Raw genomic sequence first — 12,205 nt, forward strand, 5'->3', positions numbered from 1 at the left:
TAGGAACTGTAGAATAAACAGGTTTGCAAAGTAAATGAAAAAGCCAGAGCAGATTCTACAAAGCCTAGTTCACTACACATTTCATTATTTCCATAGCTGTGTTAACAGCAGTGGGACAGAGCCAACCATAGGCAGTAGGATCACACTCATTAAAATCATGATTTTTTTTTACTGAAAAAGACTGCAATTCCTATTATCATAGGAATAAACATTATGCTACTAATCTGAAAACTTTTCCAAAATTAAAAAAAAAAAAACAGAATTTATCAGAGAGTGACTTTGTCTATTGCCTGTAAGTACTGTGACTCCACATTTTCTTCATGAAGCTGATTAACCCTTGGAGGATTTTCTTCTCTATCTGCTACCAGAAAACTGACAAAATCCAGAAAGGCTATGATAAAGAATGAGGCTTCCCTTCGAAGGGTATCTATCATCTAATGCTATAATTAATGTTATATTAACAAATGGAAAAAGAATGAAAATATTCCACTCTGGGAAAACCTTGAATATTTTCCTGTATGCTTTAGCTGATCAGAGAAGTCTAAGTATTCCTTGGCCCAAAGACAAGACAGCTACTTTATCCTCAAAGTAGAATCTAAGTCCCTAAATCGGTCTAATGAAAACACTCAAAGGACAAAACTCAACCTAAAAATCTTCTAGCCCAAGAATCTATGTCACAGAACTAATTTACCACATTTTTTCCTGTATTTAAAGTTCCCAGTCTATAATTTTAGTTTAAAGAAAGAAATCCAGGCTGGAGAGATAGCTCAGTGGTTAAGAGCACTGACTACTCTTCCAGAGGTCCTGAGTTTAATTCCCAGCAATCACATGGTGGCTCACAACCATCTGTAATGAGGTCTGATTCCCTCTTCTGGTGTGTCTGAAGACAGGGACAGTGTACTCACATACATAAAATAAATCAGAAAGAGAGAAAAAGGAAGGAAGAAAGGGAGGAAGGGAGGAAGGAAGGAAGGGAGGGAGGGAGGGAGGGAGGGAGGGAAGAAGGAAGGAAGGAAGGAAGGAAGGAAGGAAGGAAGGAAGGAAGGAAGGAAGGAAAATCCTTTTTGTGAGCTTTTAAAAAAAGTATTTAGGTGAGTGGAGATTTTCAGATTTTAGAAAAAAATATATAGTATATAAACTATGTTGGAAATTGTTCCAACAGCTGATAACCATACAAAAACTGGGGAAACAGAAGGTATCAATGGCCTTTTTGCATATTAAGCCATATATTGCCAGCTAAATAGTTTATCTACTAAATTTGTAGTTACAAGTTTAGACTTTTCTAGGTTTTAAGATCATAACTCATAGACTAGACATCTATGGCTCAGAAATGGGAGTTACAGTAAGCAAAACACACTTAACTAGCCACTGACACTCAGACAAGAGACACTAAAAGCATCTGTAGAGTCTTGAAATCCTCAGATACCTGCCTAATTAGAAAGCCTTGATCCATCCAAGCTGTCCATGTGTTCACCCCAAGATATTCAATATAAAAAGTTGGATTTTCTCTCCTGTTTATGGTGGCAGGGATTAGAGGGGAGACGTGCAACTATGTCACGAAGCACATGCAGAAGTCAGAAGGCAACTTATGACAGTCAGTTCTCTCCTCTCACCAGGTGAGTCCCAGGGATCACACTTTAGGTCATCACTCTTAGCGGTAAGCACTTTTACCATTGACCTATCTTGTCAGCCCCAAGGGATTCAATATGGAGATATTTTCTTTAACTTTATTCTAAACTGGAGTTAACACTGAAAAACAGGTTACAAAAACCTGAAGATGGTAACAGCAACCCGATAAGCTCATGAGCCTCTGGCTGGAGTAACAAGGACAGTGTCACTTGATAGAGCTTCCAAACAAAGCCTCAGACAAACTTGTAATCAGGAGAACCCAGATTTTTCAATCCTGCTTCTCAAATAGTGAACTCTGAACCTATATATGGTCACACCATAATTCTACTGTAACTTTAAATTGATGCTAGCATTTTCTTCTCTCCAATAGTACAAGCAAACCTCATCTGTCTCCAACAACCTCAAAACAACATATGCCTCCAGGACTGAAGTGTGGCGGCTCCTACCACAAATCTTCTATGTCCCACAAATACAGCACTGTGCCAGTTACTGTCTATACAACCTGCACTGTCAGCCACCAAAGCAATGGTGTTACAGTCGCTAACTGTGAAGTGATCCTGCTCACACTAGGTCACCAGAAACAAGGACACAGCTGAACCAGTACTTCTACCTGGTTCCAAGAATGCTGTTTCGTTTCATCTACTTGATTATCCCAATTCTGAGAGCCTACCAGTCCCAATGTAGCTGTCCTCTTAACCCCAAAGCAGGGGATGAAATCACATCTTGAACAAACTCTAATTTTCGATTCTAGACTAGGCTAACCTGGATCTCACTATAAGGCCCAGGCTCTCCTCAAATTCACAAATTCACAATCCTCCAGCTTTAGCCTTCTACATGCTGTGATTAGAGGTATAAACTATCATGTCTATTTATCTCCAAGTCTTAAAAACAAAAAGTATGTTGAGATGTGATAGCAAAGCTTTAAGAAAAAGGTCTATTGTTGTAAGTTATCTCAAATTGTATGATTATATTGCTTTGAAGATTTCATCTCTGACTCATGATCCGCTAGAATAAAGACTAGTAACCAAATCTTAATCTGTTTTAATTTCTGTGTCATCTCTAAGTCCCCAAGCAGCTTTCAAAAGCTTGAGTGACTCATGGTCACTCTAAGACCACAATTTTAACCTGCAACATATAAAACAACATTTTAAACATAGAACAAAAATTAATGTATTTTTATAAAAATATAATTTCTCTTCCCATTTCAAATGTATATTTATAGGATGAGAGACAACAGAGATGGCTCAGTGGTTAAAAGCAAAGGGGTCACAACCCACAGTTTAAGAAACACTGCTCTAACCTAACACCTTCTGGAGTCTCTCCAGCATATCTCCAAGCTAGATTATCCTCTTACATTGTTTAATTTTTATTCTATCCAGGATTTCAAGCAGGTAGAGAAAATACAGAGAAAAGACTACCTATATCTAAGAAATGGTGATACCTAAGCACGGGAGGTTTATAAAACATATACTTATTCCATTCACCATCTGTACCCTACAATATGTATGTGGTCTATAGAATAACAGTATTAAGAAGAAATCATCTTAAAAAAAAAAAAAAAAAGAAGGAAGGAAACACTAGTTCAATTATTTAGTAATCAGATCATCCTTCAAAGCAACTTTTGGATTTTCTTACCTCTTATACATGTAACATGTAAAAACACATAAATTTATGATATCAAAAATAAGCAGCTTGGGGCTAAATAAAGAGATGGTTCAGTGGTTAAGAACACTGACTGCTCTTCCAGAGGTCCTGAGTTCAATTCCCAGCAACCACATGGTGGCTCACAGCCATCTCTAATGGGATCTGATGCCTTCTTCTGGTGTGTCTGAAGACAGCTACAGTATGCTCATATAAATTCTTTAAAAAAAAAAAAAAAAAAAAGCAGCTCATGAGGCATTTACTCAACTTCACCACCACAAAGATAATAATGTACTTAGAACAATGCCTATCGCAGCCTAACAATTTAATAAACGCTATCTATAATACTGACTATAATTATTATTACTGTTAATGTTACCCATAAATTCTAGTTAAGAAGAAACTGCATCAAGGGCATGGTACTACATGCCTGTAATCCCAGCTTTTTGGAGGGTGAGGCAGGAGAATTACAGTAAGTTCAAGTATGCTATGGACTACACAGTGAGTTCTGGCACAGCATGGGCTACAGAGTGAGATGCTGTTTTAAAAAGGAGGGGTTGGGGGGCAACAATGCTACAACAGAAATAACCATCACTTGAGTTAGCTTTGTGGTATGTAAATACACAATAAGTAACTTCCTTTCACTCTCACTAGGATTCTGAAAGCAAGTATTATCTACTTTATACAAACAACAAAAGTATGCCCAGGGGATTTAAATGATGTGCTTGGAGCAACACAGCTAGTAAGCGGAAAGCACTGGTTCCAGGCCAATTGGATGGCTCTGAAGGTCAACTCCACCCACTACATGACTCTGCCCCTTTCCTGAAAAGTCACAATTCAAGGACTTTCTCACAATTTGATAGGTTCCTCTCCATCCCAGTAAGCACAAGTCAAAGACTGCAGGGAATTCTCTAACTATAACTGCATAACCCCATCTCTAACACTGCCGTGGTGAGTCACCACCACTTACTCATTCATGCTAATAAGCATGTGTACTTTTACATTAATCAACAAAGTCAGATATAAACATCTAAATCCACCACTAATATCAACTCATAGCCTCATCATTTATCCCACTGAGTTCATCTCCCTATAGAATTCATTAACTCCTTAATTATAACATAGGTAGAAAAAGAAATTCTGTACTCCTACCAAACACATATATGTATTTTTTAAAAGTCTTCATTACTACAGTATTTATCATATCAAAAGGAAAATTAACAAAATCCCTAAAGTAAACAATAAGAAAACTTAAGTATTGCTGCATCTACTCCATGTAAAAGATGCAACCATTTTAAACTAAGTTGATAAAGAATATAACAAAAGAAAATATTCATGACAGACTATACAGTGGCATTTTAGGGGTAGATGCATATAAGGTGGAGCTACTATTAAGATTTCACCTTGGCAAATACAAATATTGCACTTCCAGGGCAAAAAAAAAAAAAAAAAAAAAAAAAACCTAAAGAAAATAAATCAAAACCCAACAGTTTTCTCTGGACAGTGAACTAAGGGTGGTAACAGCTGACAACTCTGCACTAATTTTATAGGCAGATGAAAGGTGAGTTGTTGTTTGCCTTTATTTTCTCTAAAACAGCACCTTAATTCACTTCCTAGCACTTTCCCCTCAAAAGCCTCCATATTAGCAATAAGAATTTCCAGTCACCTGAATTTGTATGTTTCTTTTATTGTTGGGGTGTATGTTCCTTGTTTTTTATTTGATTTGGTTTTAACAACATGAAAAATATCAAACTCAATTGATCTGATTTCTAAGCAACTGTTCTACCACTGAACTTTATAAACCCTGAAGTAGGTTGTGTCAAATTTAAGACTCAAAAATATTCATCTTCATTATTTTCAGAACTATCATTGACTGTCTCTCTTACCTACAAAACTCTGACCCTTTGGAATCTATGAGTCTTTACCCCTAGTATTTATTCTCTTTCTAGTTCCCATACACACTGTGGTTAAATCCAAACCTTAGTAATATCATCTCTAAATTAGTGCAACCTCCTGAATGTTTTCCTTATCCAGGTTCCTCCCCAGCAACAACTCAGCCCACCACAACCTGCTGCATACCATGAGCTGTTCTTGGGGCTTTCCATTTATTAGCCCCTCTGACCCTCAGACTTACAAAGAGCTATTACCTAACAGACTAAGAGGAGTAGCCCATAGAGGGTTAGGTAATTCTCTCATGTCTACCAAGCTAGTAAGTGATAATGTCTGAATGTAACCCCAAAAACTCAGCTCCAGATAATAGTCTGTAAGTATGAATTCTGGAATGGCAATTAGATAAAGCCAACTTCTCTTTTCTCAAATTGTATAGGCCCTTCGGTTCCACCAAATTACCACTTTGTACTATCTCAACTGCTAGGAGGTGGGTTCTCCTCCTCCCTGAATAATCCTGCACATTGCCCTCCCATGTCAACACTGAATCAAGCCTTGTAAGTTAGGCTGGTTCCCTCACTCTAAGGCACAGCCCTCTTATGGGGCTTAAATTACATTAACATATAATTCTTGATATTCTGTATTACAGAAGTTTACTTTACAGTTTTATCTTTTATCATTACACATAAACAACAACCTGTCTCCACTTCCATCCTAAGACCTTCTCTATTTCCCATCTTCTCAAATGCTAGTACTACAAGATTAGGCTGAATAAAGTAGTAATTAATACATGGTTACCTGACTGACAATGAGACTGCATATGACTCAACTATTGAACAAAGCAGTCTTCTATGGTGATATGTTGGTTTTCTCACTTTGTTCCTTAAATAGAAACACACTGAAGTTGTAATTCCAACATTCTCAACTAAAAGTTACATTCAGGTGACAACCAAACAAAATCTTTAACTGTTTAAGGGTTTGTTGTTGCTCTGTTTCTGTTTTAAGTAAGGTCGCTTATGCAATGTCCAGAAACAGGCTTTTCTTTCCTTCTTCAGTTCCCACCTTCGAACATCCTAGCTAGCACCTCTGTCTCAGAGAACTCTCCGGTAACAAGATGCCCAAGGCTTCAATAATATAAAGCAGGCAGGAAATTCCAGAAATGATTACTAATTGTTCAAGAAGGGAAGACTATCTGGTTTTAATAACTTGTACTCTCTATGGTCCTGTTAAATTAAAATGTAGAAACAACTGTGATTATAATTAAGGTTGAATGGTTTTATTGTCCTATCAAAAAAACCATTGTGAAGCTCAGAGAAGACAACATACCACAAGATCGTTTAAAGACAAATATACATTTATATTTAAGTTGTTGATGAAGACAAAAACAATCCATCACAAGCACATTTCACTAAGTATACCAAGTCCCTCACAGTAATTTAATGAAAGGCACTGCGGGAATTGTTCTCAGGGGCATACAAAGCTCACGACTACAATTCTGTGTTTCATTTTTCTGTTTTCCAAGTTTGTACTTTTATTTACAAGTATTTCCTGGAAGACATCTTTGCTACTTATCTTTTTTTACCTTAATAAACAATTTTAACTTAAAATATTCCATGTGTCTCCATACTGACTCTACAGTTACTTCTTATCAGTAGTATTACCTAAAGCAGTATCTAAAATGTTGACTCTTATATACATATTACTAAAACTCAGTACAGAGGTCCACACCCCACTCATAACCTAAAAAATCCTGAGTGACAAGCCAACTTAGTTTCCTTTTTATTAAAAAAAAATCACTTTTTCTGTTTGTAATATTGTTCAGTTTCAAAACACATTAGTTAAACCTTGGTTTTCTGTCTTCATTTCTTCTTCACAAGATGTCTAGCAATTTAAAATGCTATAGGATGGGTCCACACCTAATAATCTTACCATACTTAATGGAGTGAGTAAACAGTTAATAATGTTATGAATTGTTTAATTACTAGGAAAGTGTATGCAATTCTGAAAGGGCAGTGTGAGGGTGTCTTTACCACATCACTTATCAGTACCCAAGGTGTGACACTGTGCTGTGTTTCAGCCAAACATTATTACTAAAGGAAAATGGGGAAAGGAACCTTGGATCTGTGAATACTTTCCTTCTTTTGTTGTTATTTTAGGTCTTGGTTTGTTTGTTTTGACAGTCTCAAACAGCCCAGACTGATCTTAAATTCCTGTTCCTCCTGCCTCTGCCTCCCAAAAGCTGAGATTAAAAGTGTGAGTCACTACACTCAGATGTATATACTATTTCCTATAACTATATATGAACCTGGAGTACCCCACCTTTCATTTCCAAAGAAACACTTATCACAAGGTCACTACAGAACATCTCACACAGCCTATCACACCAAGTAGACTAATTTACAGTCTAACTACAATGCAAAGGAAATAACATCTTCATGAAGAAATGACATCGTACAGATTCAAGTAATAAATACACATTCATCTTTTCCATAATTACTTCTTAGTGCCAGCTACCATACAAGTTATTTATTTTGTTTCAGAAAGATAAAAGGAACATTTAATTTTATAGAACATATTGAGTACTTTCAGCTAAAATGAAGATACAAAAGTCTTGTGCATAATTTGGATAGTATTTCAAAAATGATCAACTACGAAATTAAGTCATTCTCTGAAGGGACAAATAATGAAAAGGACGTAATACTGCACATTATAAACTGCAGCTCTCTCCAAGCAAAAGACAAGTGTCGCACATGTTACTCCAAAGACAAAAACCTCCAGTCTTTAGAAATAGCTCTTCAAAAGAACCATGAGATAGATCTTCCCACCACCCTATATGTTACTCGTCAATAGAAACTAGGGTATGTTACAAGTATCCTTTGAAATTATCATAGGTTAATCAAATGTCTGAAAGATACACCCATAGTACATACACAGAATATTACTGTGCCAATTTCTTTTAAACATTCACTTTGAAATAAGAAAGGCTATGGAGAAGCTGTATCCATCGGCTATTTTGCTGTAAAATAACCTTGTGCAATTTTCTCATCTTAAAATTTAAATTTCATTAATTACTAAAGAGCATAGCTTTATATTATAATTCTTTTAAAACAAACCCCACAGCTAAATATTGCTATGCTCACAGAATCTAAATACTTAAGTCCAAATAACATCATAATTCAGAGAAATGAGTGTAACTTCTACGATAAACATTTGTGAGACACAGCCCTGCAGAGTCCTAGCAGTGCCAGTGCCATGCCTGCAGTCCACCAGACAGTTTCCTATCAGAAGTCATTCTTAATGTCTAAAAATAAGTCAACTGCACTCTCCCAGCAAATTTCTAATGCTCCTGTCCTGATCAATGCCCAGGTAAGTATGTTTTCCACAACTTGATTTGAAGCTAACAGCATAAAATAGCAATCAAGACACGCAGAACAAACCAGGCACCTATTATTAAATCTAAAAGTTGGTGACAACAAACTCTTAGTTGTAAAAATCAAGATGCCCTCTAAATGCTAGGAGAAGTCTGGAATACAGCCACTTCTTTATAAATAATTTTCTTCCTGTATCCCAAAACACAGAAATGCTCCAGTGATTACCAGCAAGAGAAGAGGTGGACTCTGGCTAACACTTTATCTTTGTAATCAACAACACTACTACTAGCCTTCAGGTTACATGTAATCCATACTGCTTTTATTTTCCTCTTTGATTTGTTAAATAACATGCTTCAGTGTCATCGTTAAAAATGGAATTCAGTTAAACTAATGTGTGATTTTCAACCAAAACATCTTTTTAAACATGAAGTAGAAACAGAATAAAATTTAGCTAATTTCCAGGCTTTCTGCTATCACAGCCCTTTGGAAACCAGCTATGATTTACTAGGGTAAACGAAAAGCACTGCTCAAAACACCAGTGCCTGAGCTGCCTCTGCCCAGACACACTAACAGCCGGTTTTCTCAGGATGATGCTCTCATTGCTTTTCTCCCCATCTCTCTGGACACTGAAGAGTAAGTTGAAATGAAACAGAAATTAAACTTTTATATCCCTGCTCTGGAATATTTACTTTTAAATTATAAGATTTTTTTTAAGGTGACAATATTTAGTAATATGACAAACATAGTTTACCAAAAGCAAACAAATTTACAATAATATTGTCTTAGGAATCTAACTTTAAAAAAATACCCTAATATAATTCGATTACAGGACAAAAATTTGGTCCTATGTCATTTAAAATAAATCTAAGATTTTATTTATTTTAACATAGAATTAACATTTTAAACTAATGCCCACAAAATTACTTATTTCCTACAGTGTAAAAGCCACTTTAAAATAAATACAACTTACTAATTATTTCTTGACTCAATTCTACCTTTTATGCACATAGATTAAATAATATGTTTATCCATTTTAGAGCCTGGGATTTAATAACACTAATGAGCTGAAAATATATTAAATGTCTGCATATATTCAAAGGAACACCCGTGAACCACACAAAGCTCCTTATTCAGGCACTTTTCTAAATACAGTCATGACACAATCTACCATGTTCAAGGCAATTTTCAGTCTTAACATTCACAAAAAGAGCAACTTTAAGTTCATGTTAAAATTCTTTAAAACATCCAAACAATCTTCAGGACAACTCTCCGAGTCTGAGGCTCCTTTGGTTTATATCACTAAAATATATCTGAGCACTGAAATATAAACTTCTGATTTTCAGCATCGTCTTACCTGACCCGCTGAACTGACTACTTCCCAGTGTTGTTGGTCTCGTTTTCCCACTATTAACAGGTGGAGAAAACATCTGCAAAATAACCCAAATGAATCTATTAATCTTAAAATTCTTCTATACTCCTGCAAAGAAAAGCTCACCACATGTCATCAATTAGTTTCCTAATTTTCATAGGGAATTAAAAATACAAATGGAAGATACATTCAGACCAAGGATGGCAATAACAAGTGATATTACTTACTAATACTGCTTGGGAGAACTGGTGGCACTGGCTATGAAAACCCAGCCACAGGCAAGATTACAAGATAATTAAGTTTAAACAGTAAATTTTTACCCATGATCTTCACTTTGGCCCTAAGTGATTCTCATTACATTAACATTACTTAATAAGCACTTGCAATCAGAATCATGTCCGATGAAATTACCACATACAGGAACGATAATAAACAGTTCTAATACAACAGGTATTGGCCCTGCCTTCTAGGAGCAGTTAACGTTGAAATTCAACCCATTAGTAAGAAATGAGGGCAATGGGCTCGGTGGCTCCACCTTTTATTTTTAAACCATTTTCCATATGTATACTTAAAGCACTCAGAAGGCTGGGAAATCTAGAGCTGGGTTGGCGTTTTTGAAGCTGGCATCTTTCAGGTATCGCAAGCCACATAACGTCTTGGGGAGGGAAATGCTGAGAAATGTTCAGGAAAAATATTTTTTTCTTTCTATAAAGTCTAAAATCTCTAATAATCATCAGAAGGGAGTGACTCAACCAGAGCTCATGATTACATTGTTCTTCTTCTGACTAGTTAAATCAAATGACCCCTCTGGCATTAAAGTTTGAAATCTGCAAGTCTAGACATTACATCAAAGTTCAGGTGTCCAACTTGGGGGAGCTGGACTCCAGCCCTGAGAACTAGCGCTGAAAAGCAGATGGAGTTGGCCGCTGCCATGTCGCTTTCCCCCCTTTTCTCCCTTTGCTCGCTATCTCGAGAAACCTCAAAAGAACCAACCCCAAGATGCGGAGGAAAGCTCTCATACCGCACTGAAGTCCAGCAGGTCGCTCAGCTCCTTGTCGGTCCCTATCGCGGCCATGCGCTGCTGCTGGGGATTCATCTTCAGCCACTTCTAGCAGGTCCTAAGGCAGAGAAGACAAGCTGAGCCACGGAGACCCGGACGCTCGACGTGAGAAGGCGAGAGAGGCAGCACTCGGGGTGGGGGGCGCCGACCGACACGCCAGACCCCCCCCCCCACCACGCATCCCCGAAGGACAGAGACGGGCGCCGCTCCGATGCGGGAACCCACGCGTGGCTCGGTGGCTCCCGCAAGTTTCCAAGGCGGCTCGTCTTCGGGGTCCCCCGGGCGGAGTACGGAGCGAGCCCGCGCCCAGCGAGGGAGCGAGAGAGCGGCGGCGACCCGGAGACCAAGTGACTCACTCGCTCAGCAACAATAGAGCTGACAAGTTGCGGGGAGCGCGCCGCTCGCAGGCCCGCGTCTGCGGCCCGGACGTCCCCAGCAGGGCTCCCCGGGTTGGTTGAGAGCGCCCCACGCGCGTCCGCGCACGGCAAACTCCCGCCCGGCCTCCTCCTCCCACTTGGGCCGCCCTGCCCGGGACTCGCGGAACAATGAGGCGGGCTCGGCGGCTCCCCGGCCCCGAGCGCCGAGCGCCGAGCGCCGAGCCCCGAGCGCCGCGCAGGCCGAGTGCCGCTGCCCGGGCCTGGACCCCGCAGCTCGCGCCTCCGCCCCGCCGCGCGCCGCAACTTGGACGCGGCCCCGGGCTCGGCGCGGTACAAAGGGACCTGAGTTCCGCACGTCCCGCCCGCCGCCCGCGGTTACCTGCCGCCCGGGCTCCGCATCCAACCTTCCCGATTAAAGTTCACTTTGGCCGGGAGCGCGGGCTCAGGCTTCCCCCTCCCCACGCGCCGCCGGCGGCTGGGTTGCCTCGGGCCCGCGCGAGCGCTCGAGTCCGCGCGGCTCGGGCGGCTCTCGGGCTTGGCCGCCCGTGGCTCCCCGGGCGGGCTGGCTGTCCCCCCGATAGAACTTGTGGGTCTCCTCAGGCGGACATTTTTTTTTTCCGCTGAGGCGGCCTCAGCACCGAGCTCCGCTCGCCTCCGGATCCCTCCGCGCCTCAAGCGCGTCGGCTTAACCCCTCGCTGCCCGGCGCGCTCCCGCCTCCCGCGCCGAGGAAGTGGGACCGCGGAGGGGGCGGGGAGGCACGGGGCGGGGCGGAGCGGCGGACGGACAAAGCCCACGGCCGGCGGCGGGCGTCTCCTCGCGCTCGCTGCGCCCTGAGATTCCCGCGACGGGGACGCAGCTGGGCAGCATCTG

The 12,205-nt window shown here is 40.2% G+C and overlaps 1 protein-coding gene across 9 annotated transcripts in view; it reads right to left on the bottom strand.

Moving 5' to 3' along the window:
- The window catches only part of Tcf12 (transcription factor 12), a 271,626-nt gene extending 259,626 nt beyond the window's left edge, over positions 1 to 12,000 (bottom strand). For 2 of the 9 annotated variants that reach the window (XM_076926250.1, XM_076926246.1), the window contains exons 1-3: positions 11,714 to 11,922; positions 10,919 to 11,015; positions 9,883 to 9,955 (exon numbers count right to left, since the gene is read on the bottom strand). In XM_076926250.1, the coding sequence (XP_076782365.1) occupies positions 9,883 to 9,955; positions 10,919 to 10,993 (148 nt within the window). In that variant the 5' untranslated portion in view covers positions 10,994 to 11,015; positions 11,714 to 11,922. Of the gene's footprint in view, positions 1 to 9,882; positions 9,956 to 10,918; positions 11,016 to 11,713 lie in introns of those variants that run through there. The other 7 variants (XM_076926253.1, XM_076926251.1, XM_076926247.1 and 4 more) reach the window with 6 other exon arrangements.
- Positions 12,001 to 12,205: the final 205 nt, after the last annotated feature.

Source organism: Arvicanthis niloticus, chromosome 27, assembly GCF_011762505.2.
Source record: "Arvicanthis niloticus isolate mArvNil1 chromosome 27, mArvNil1.pat.X, whole genome shotgun sequence".
Lineage (NCBI taxonomy): Eukaryota > Metazoa > Chordata > Mammalia > Rodentia > Muridae > Arvicanthis > Arvicanthis niloticus.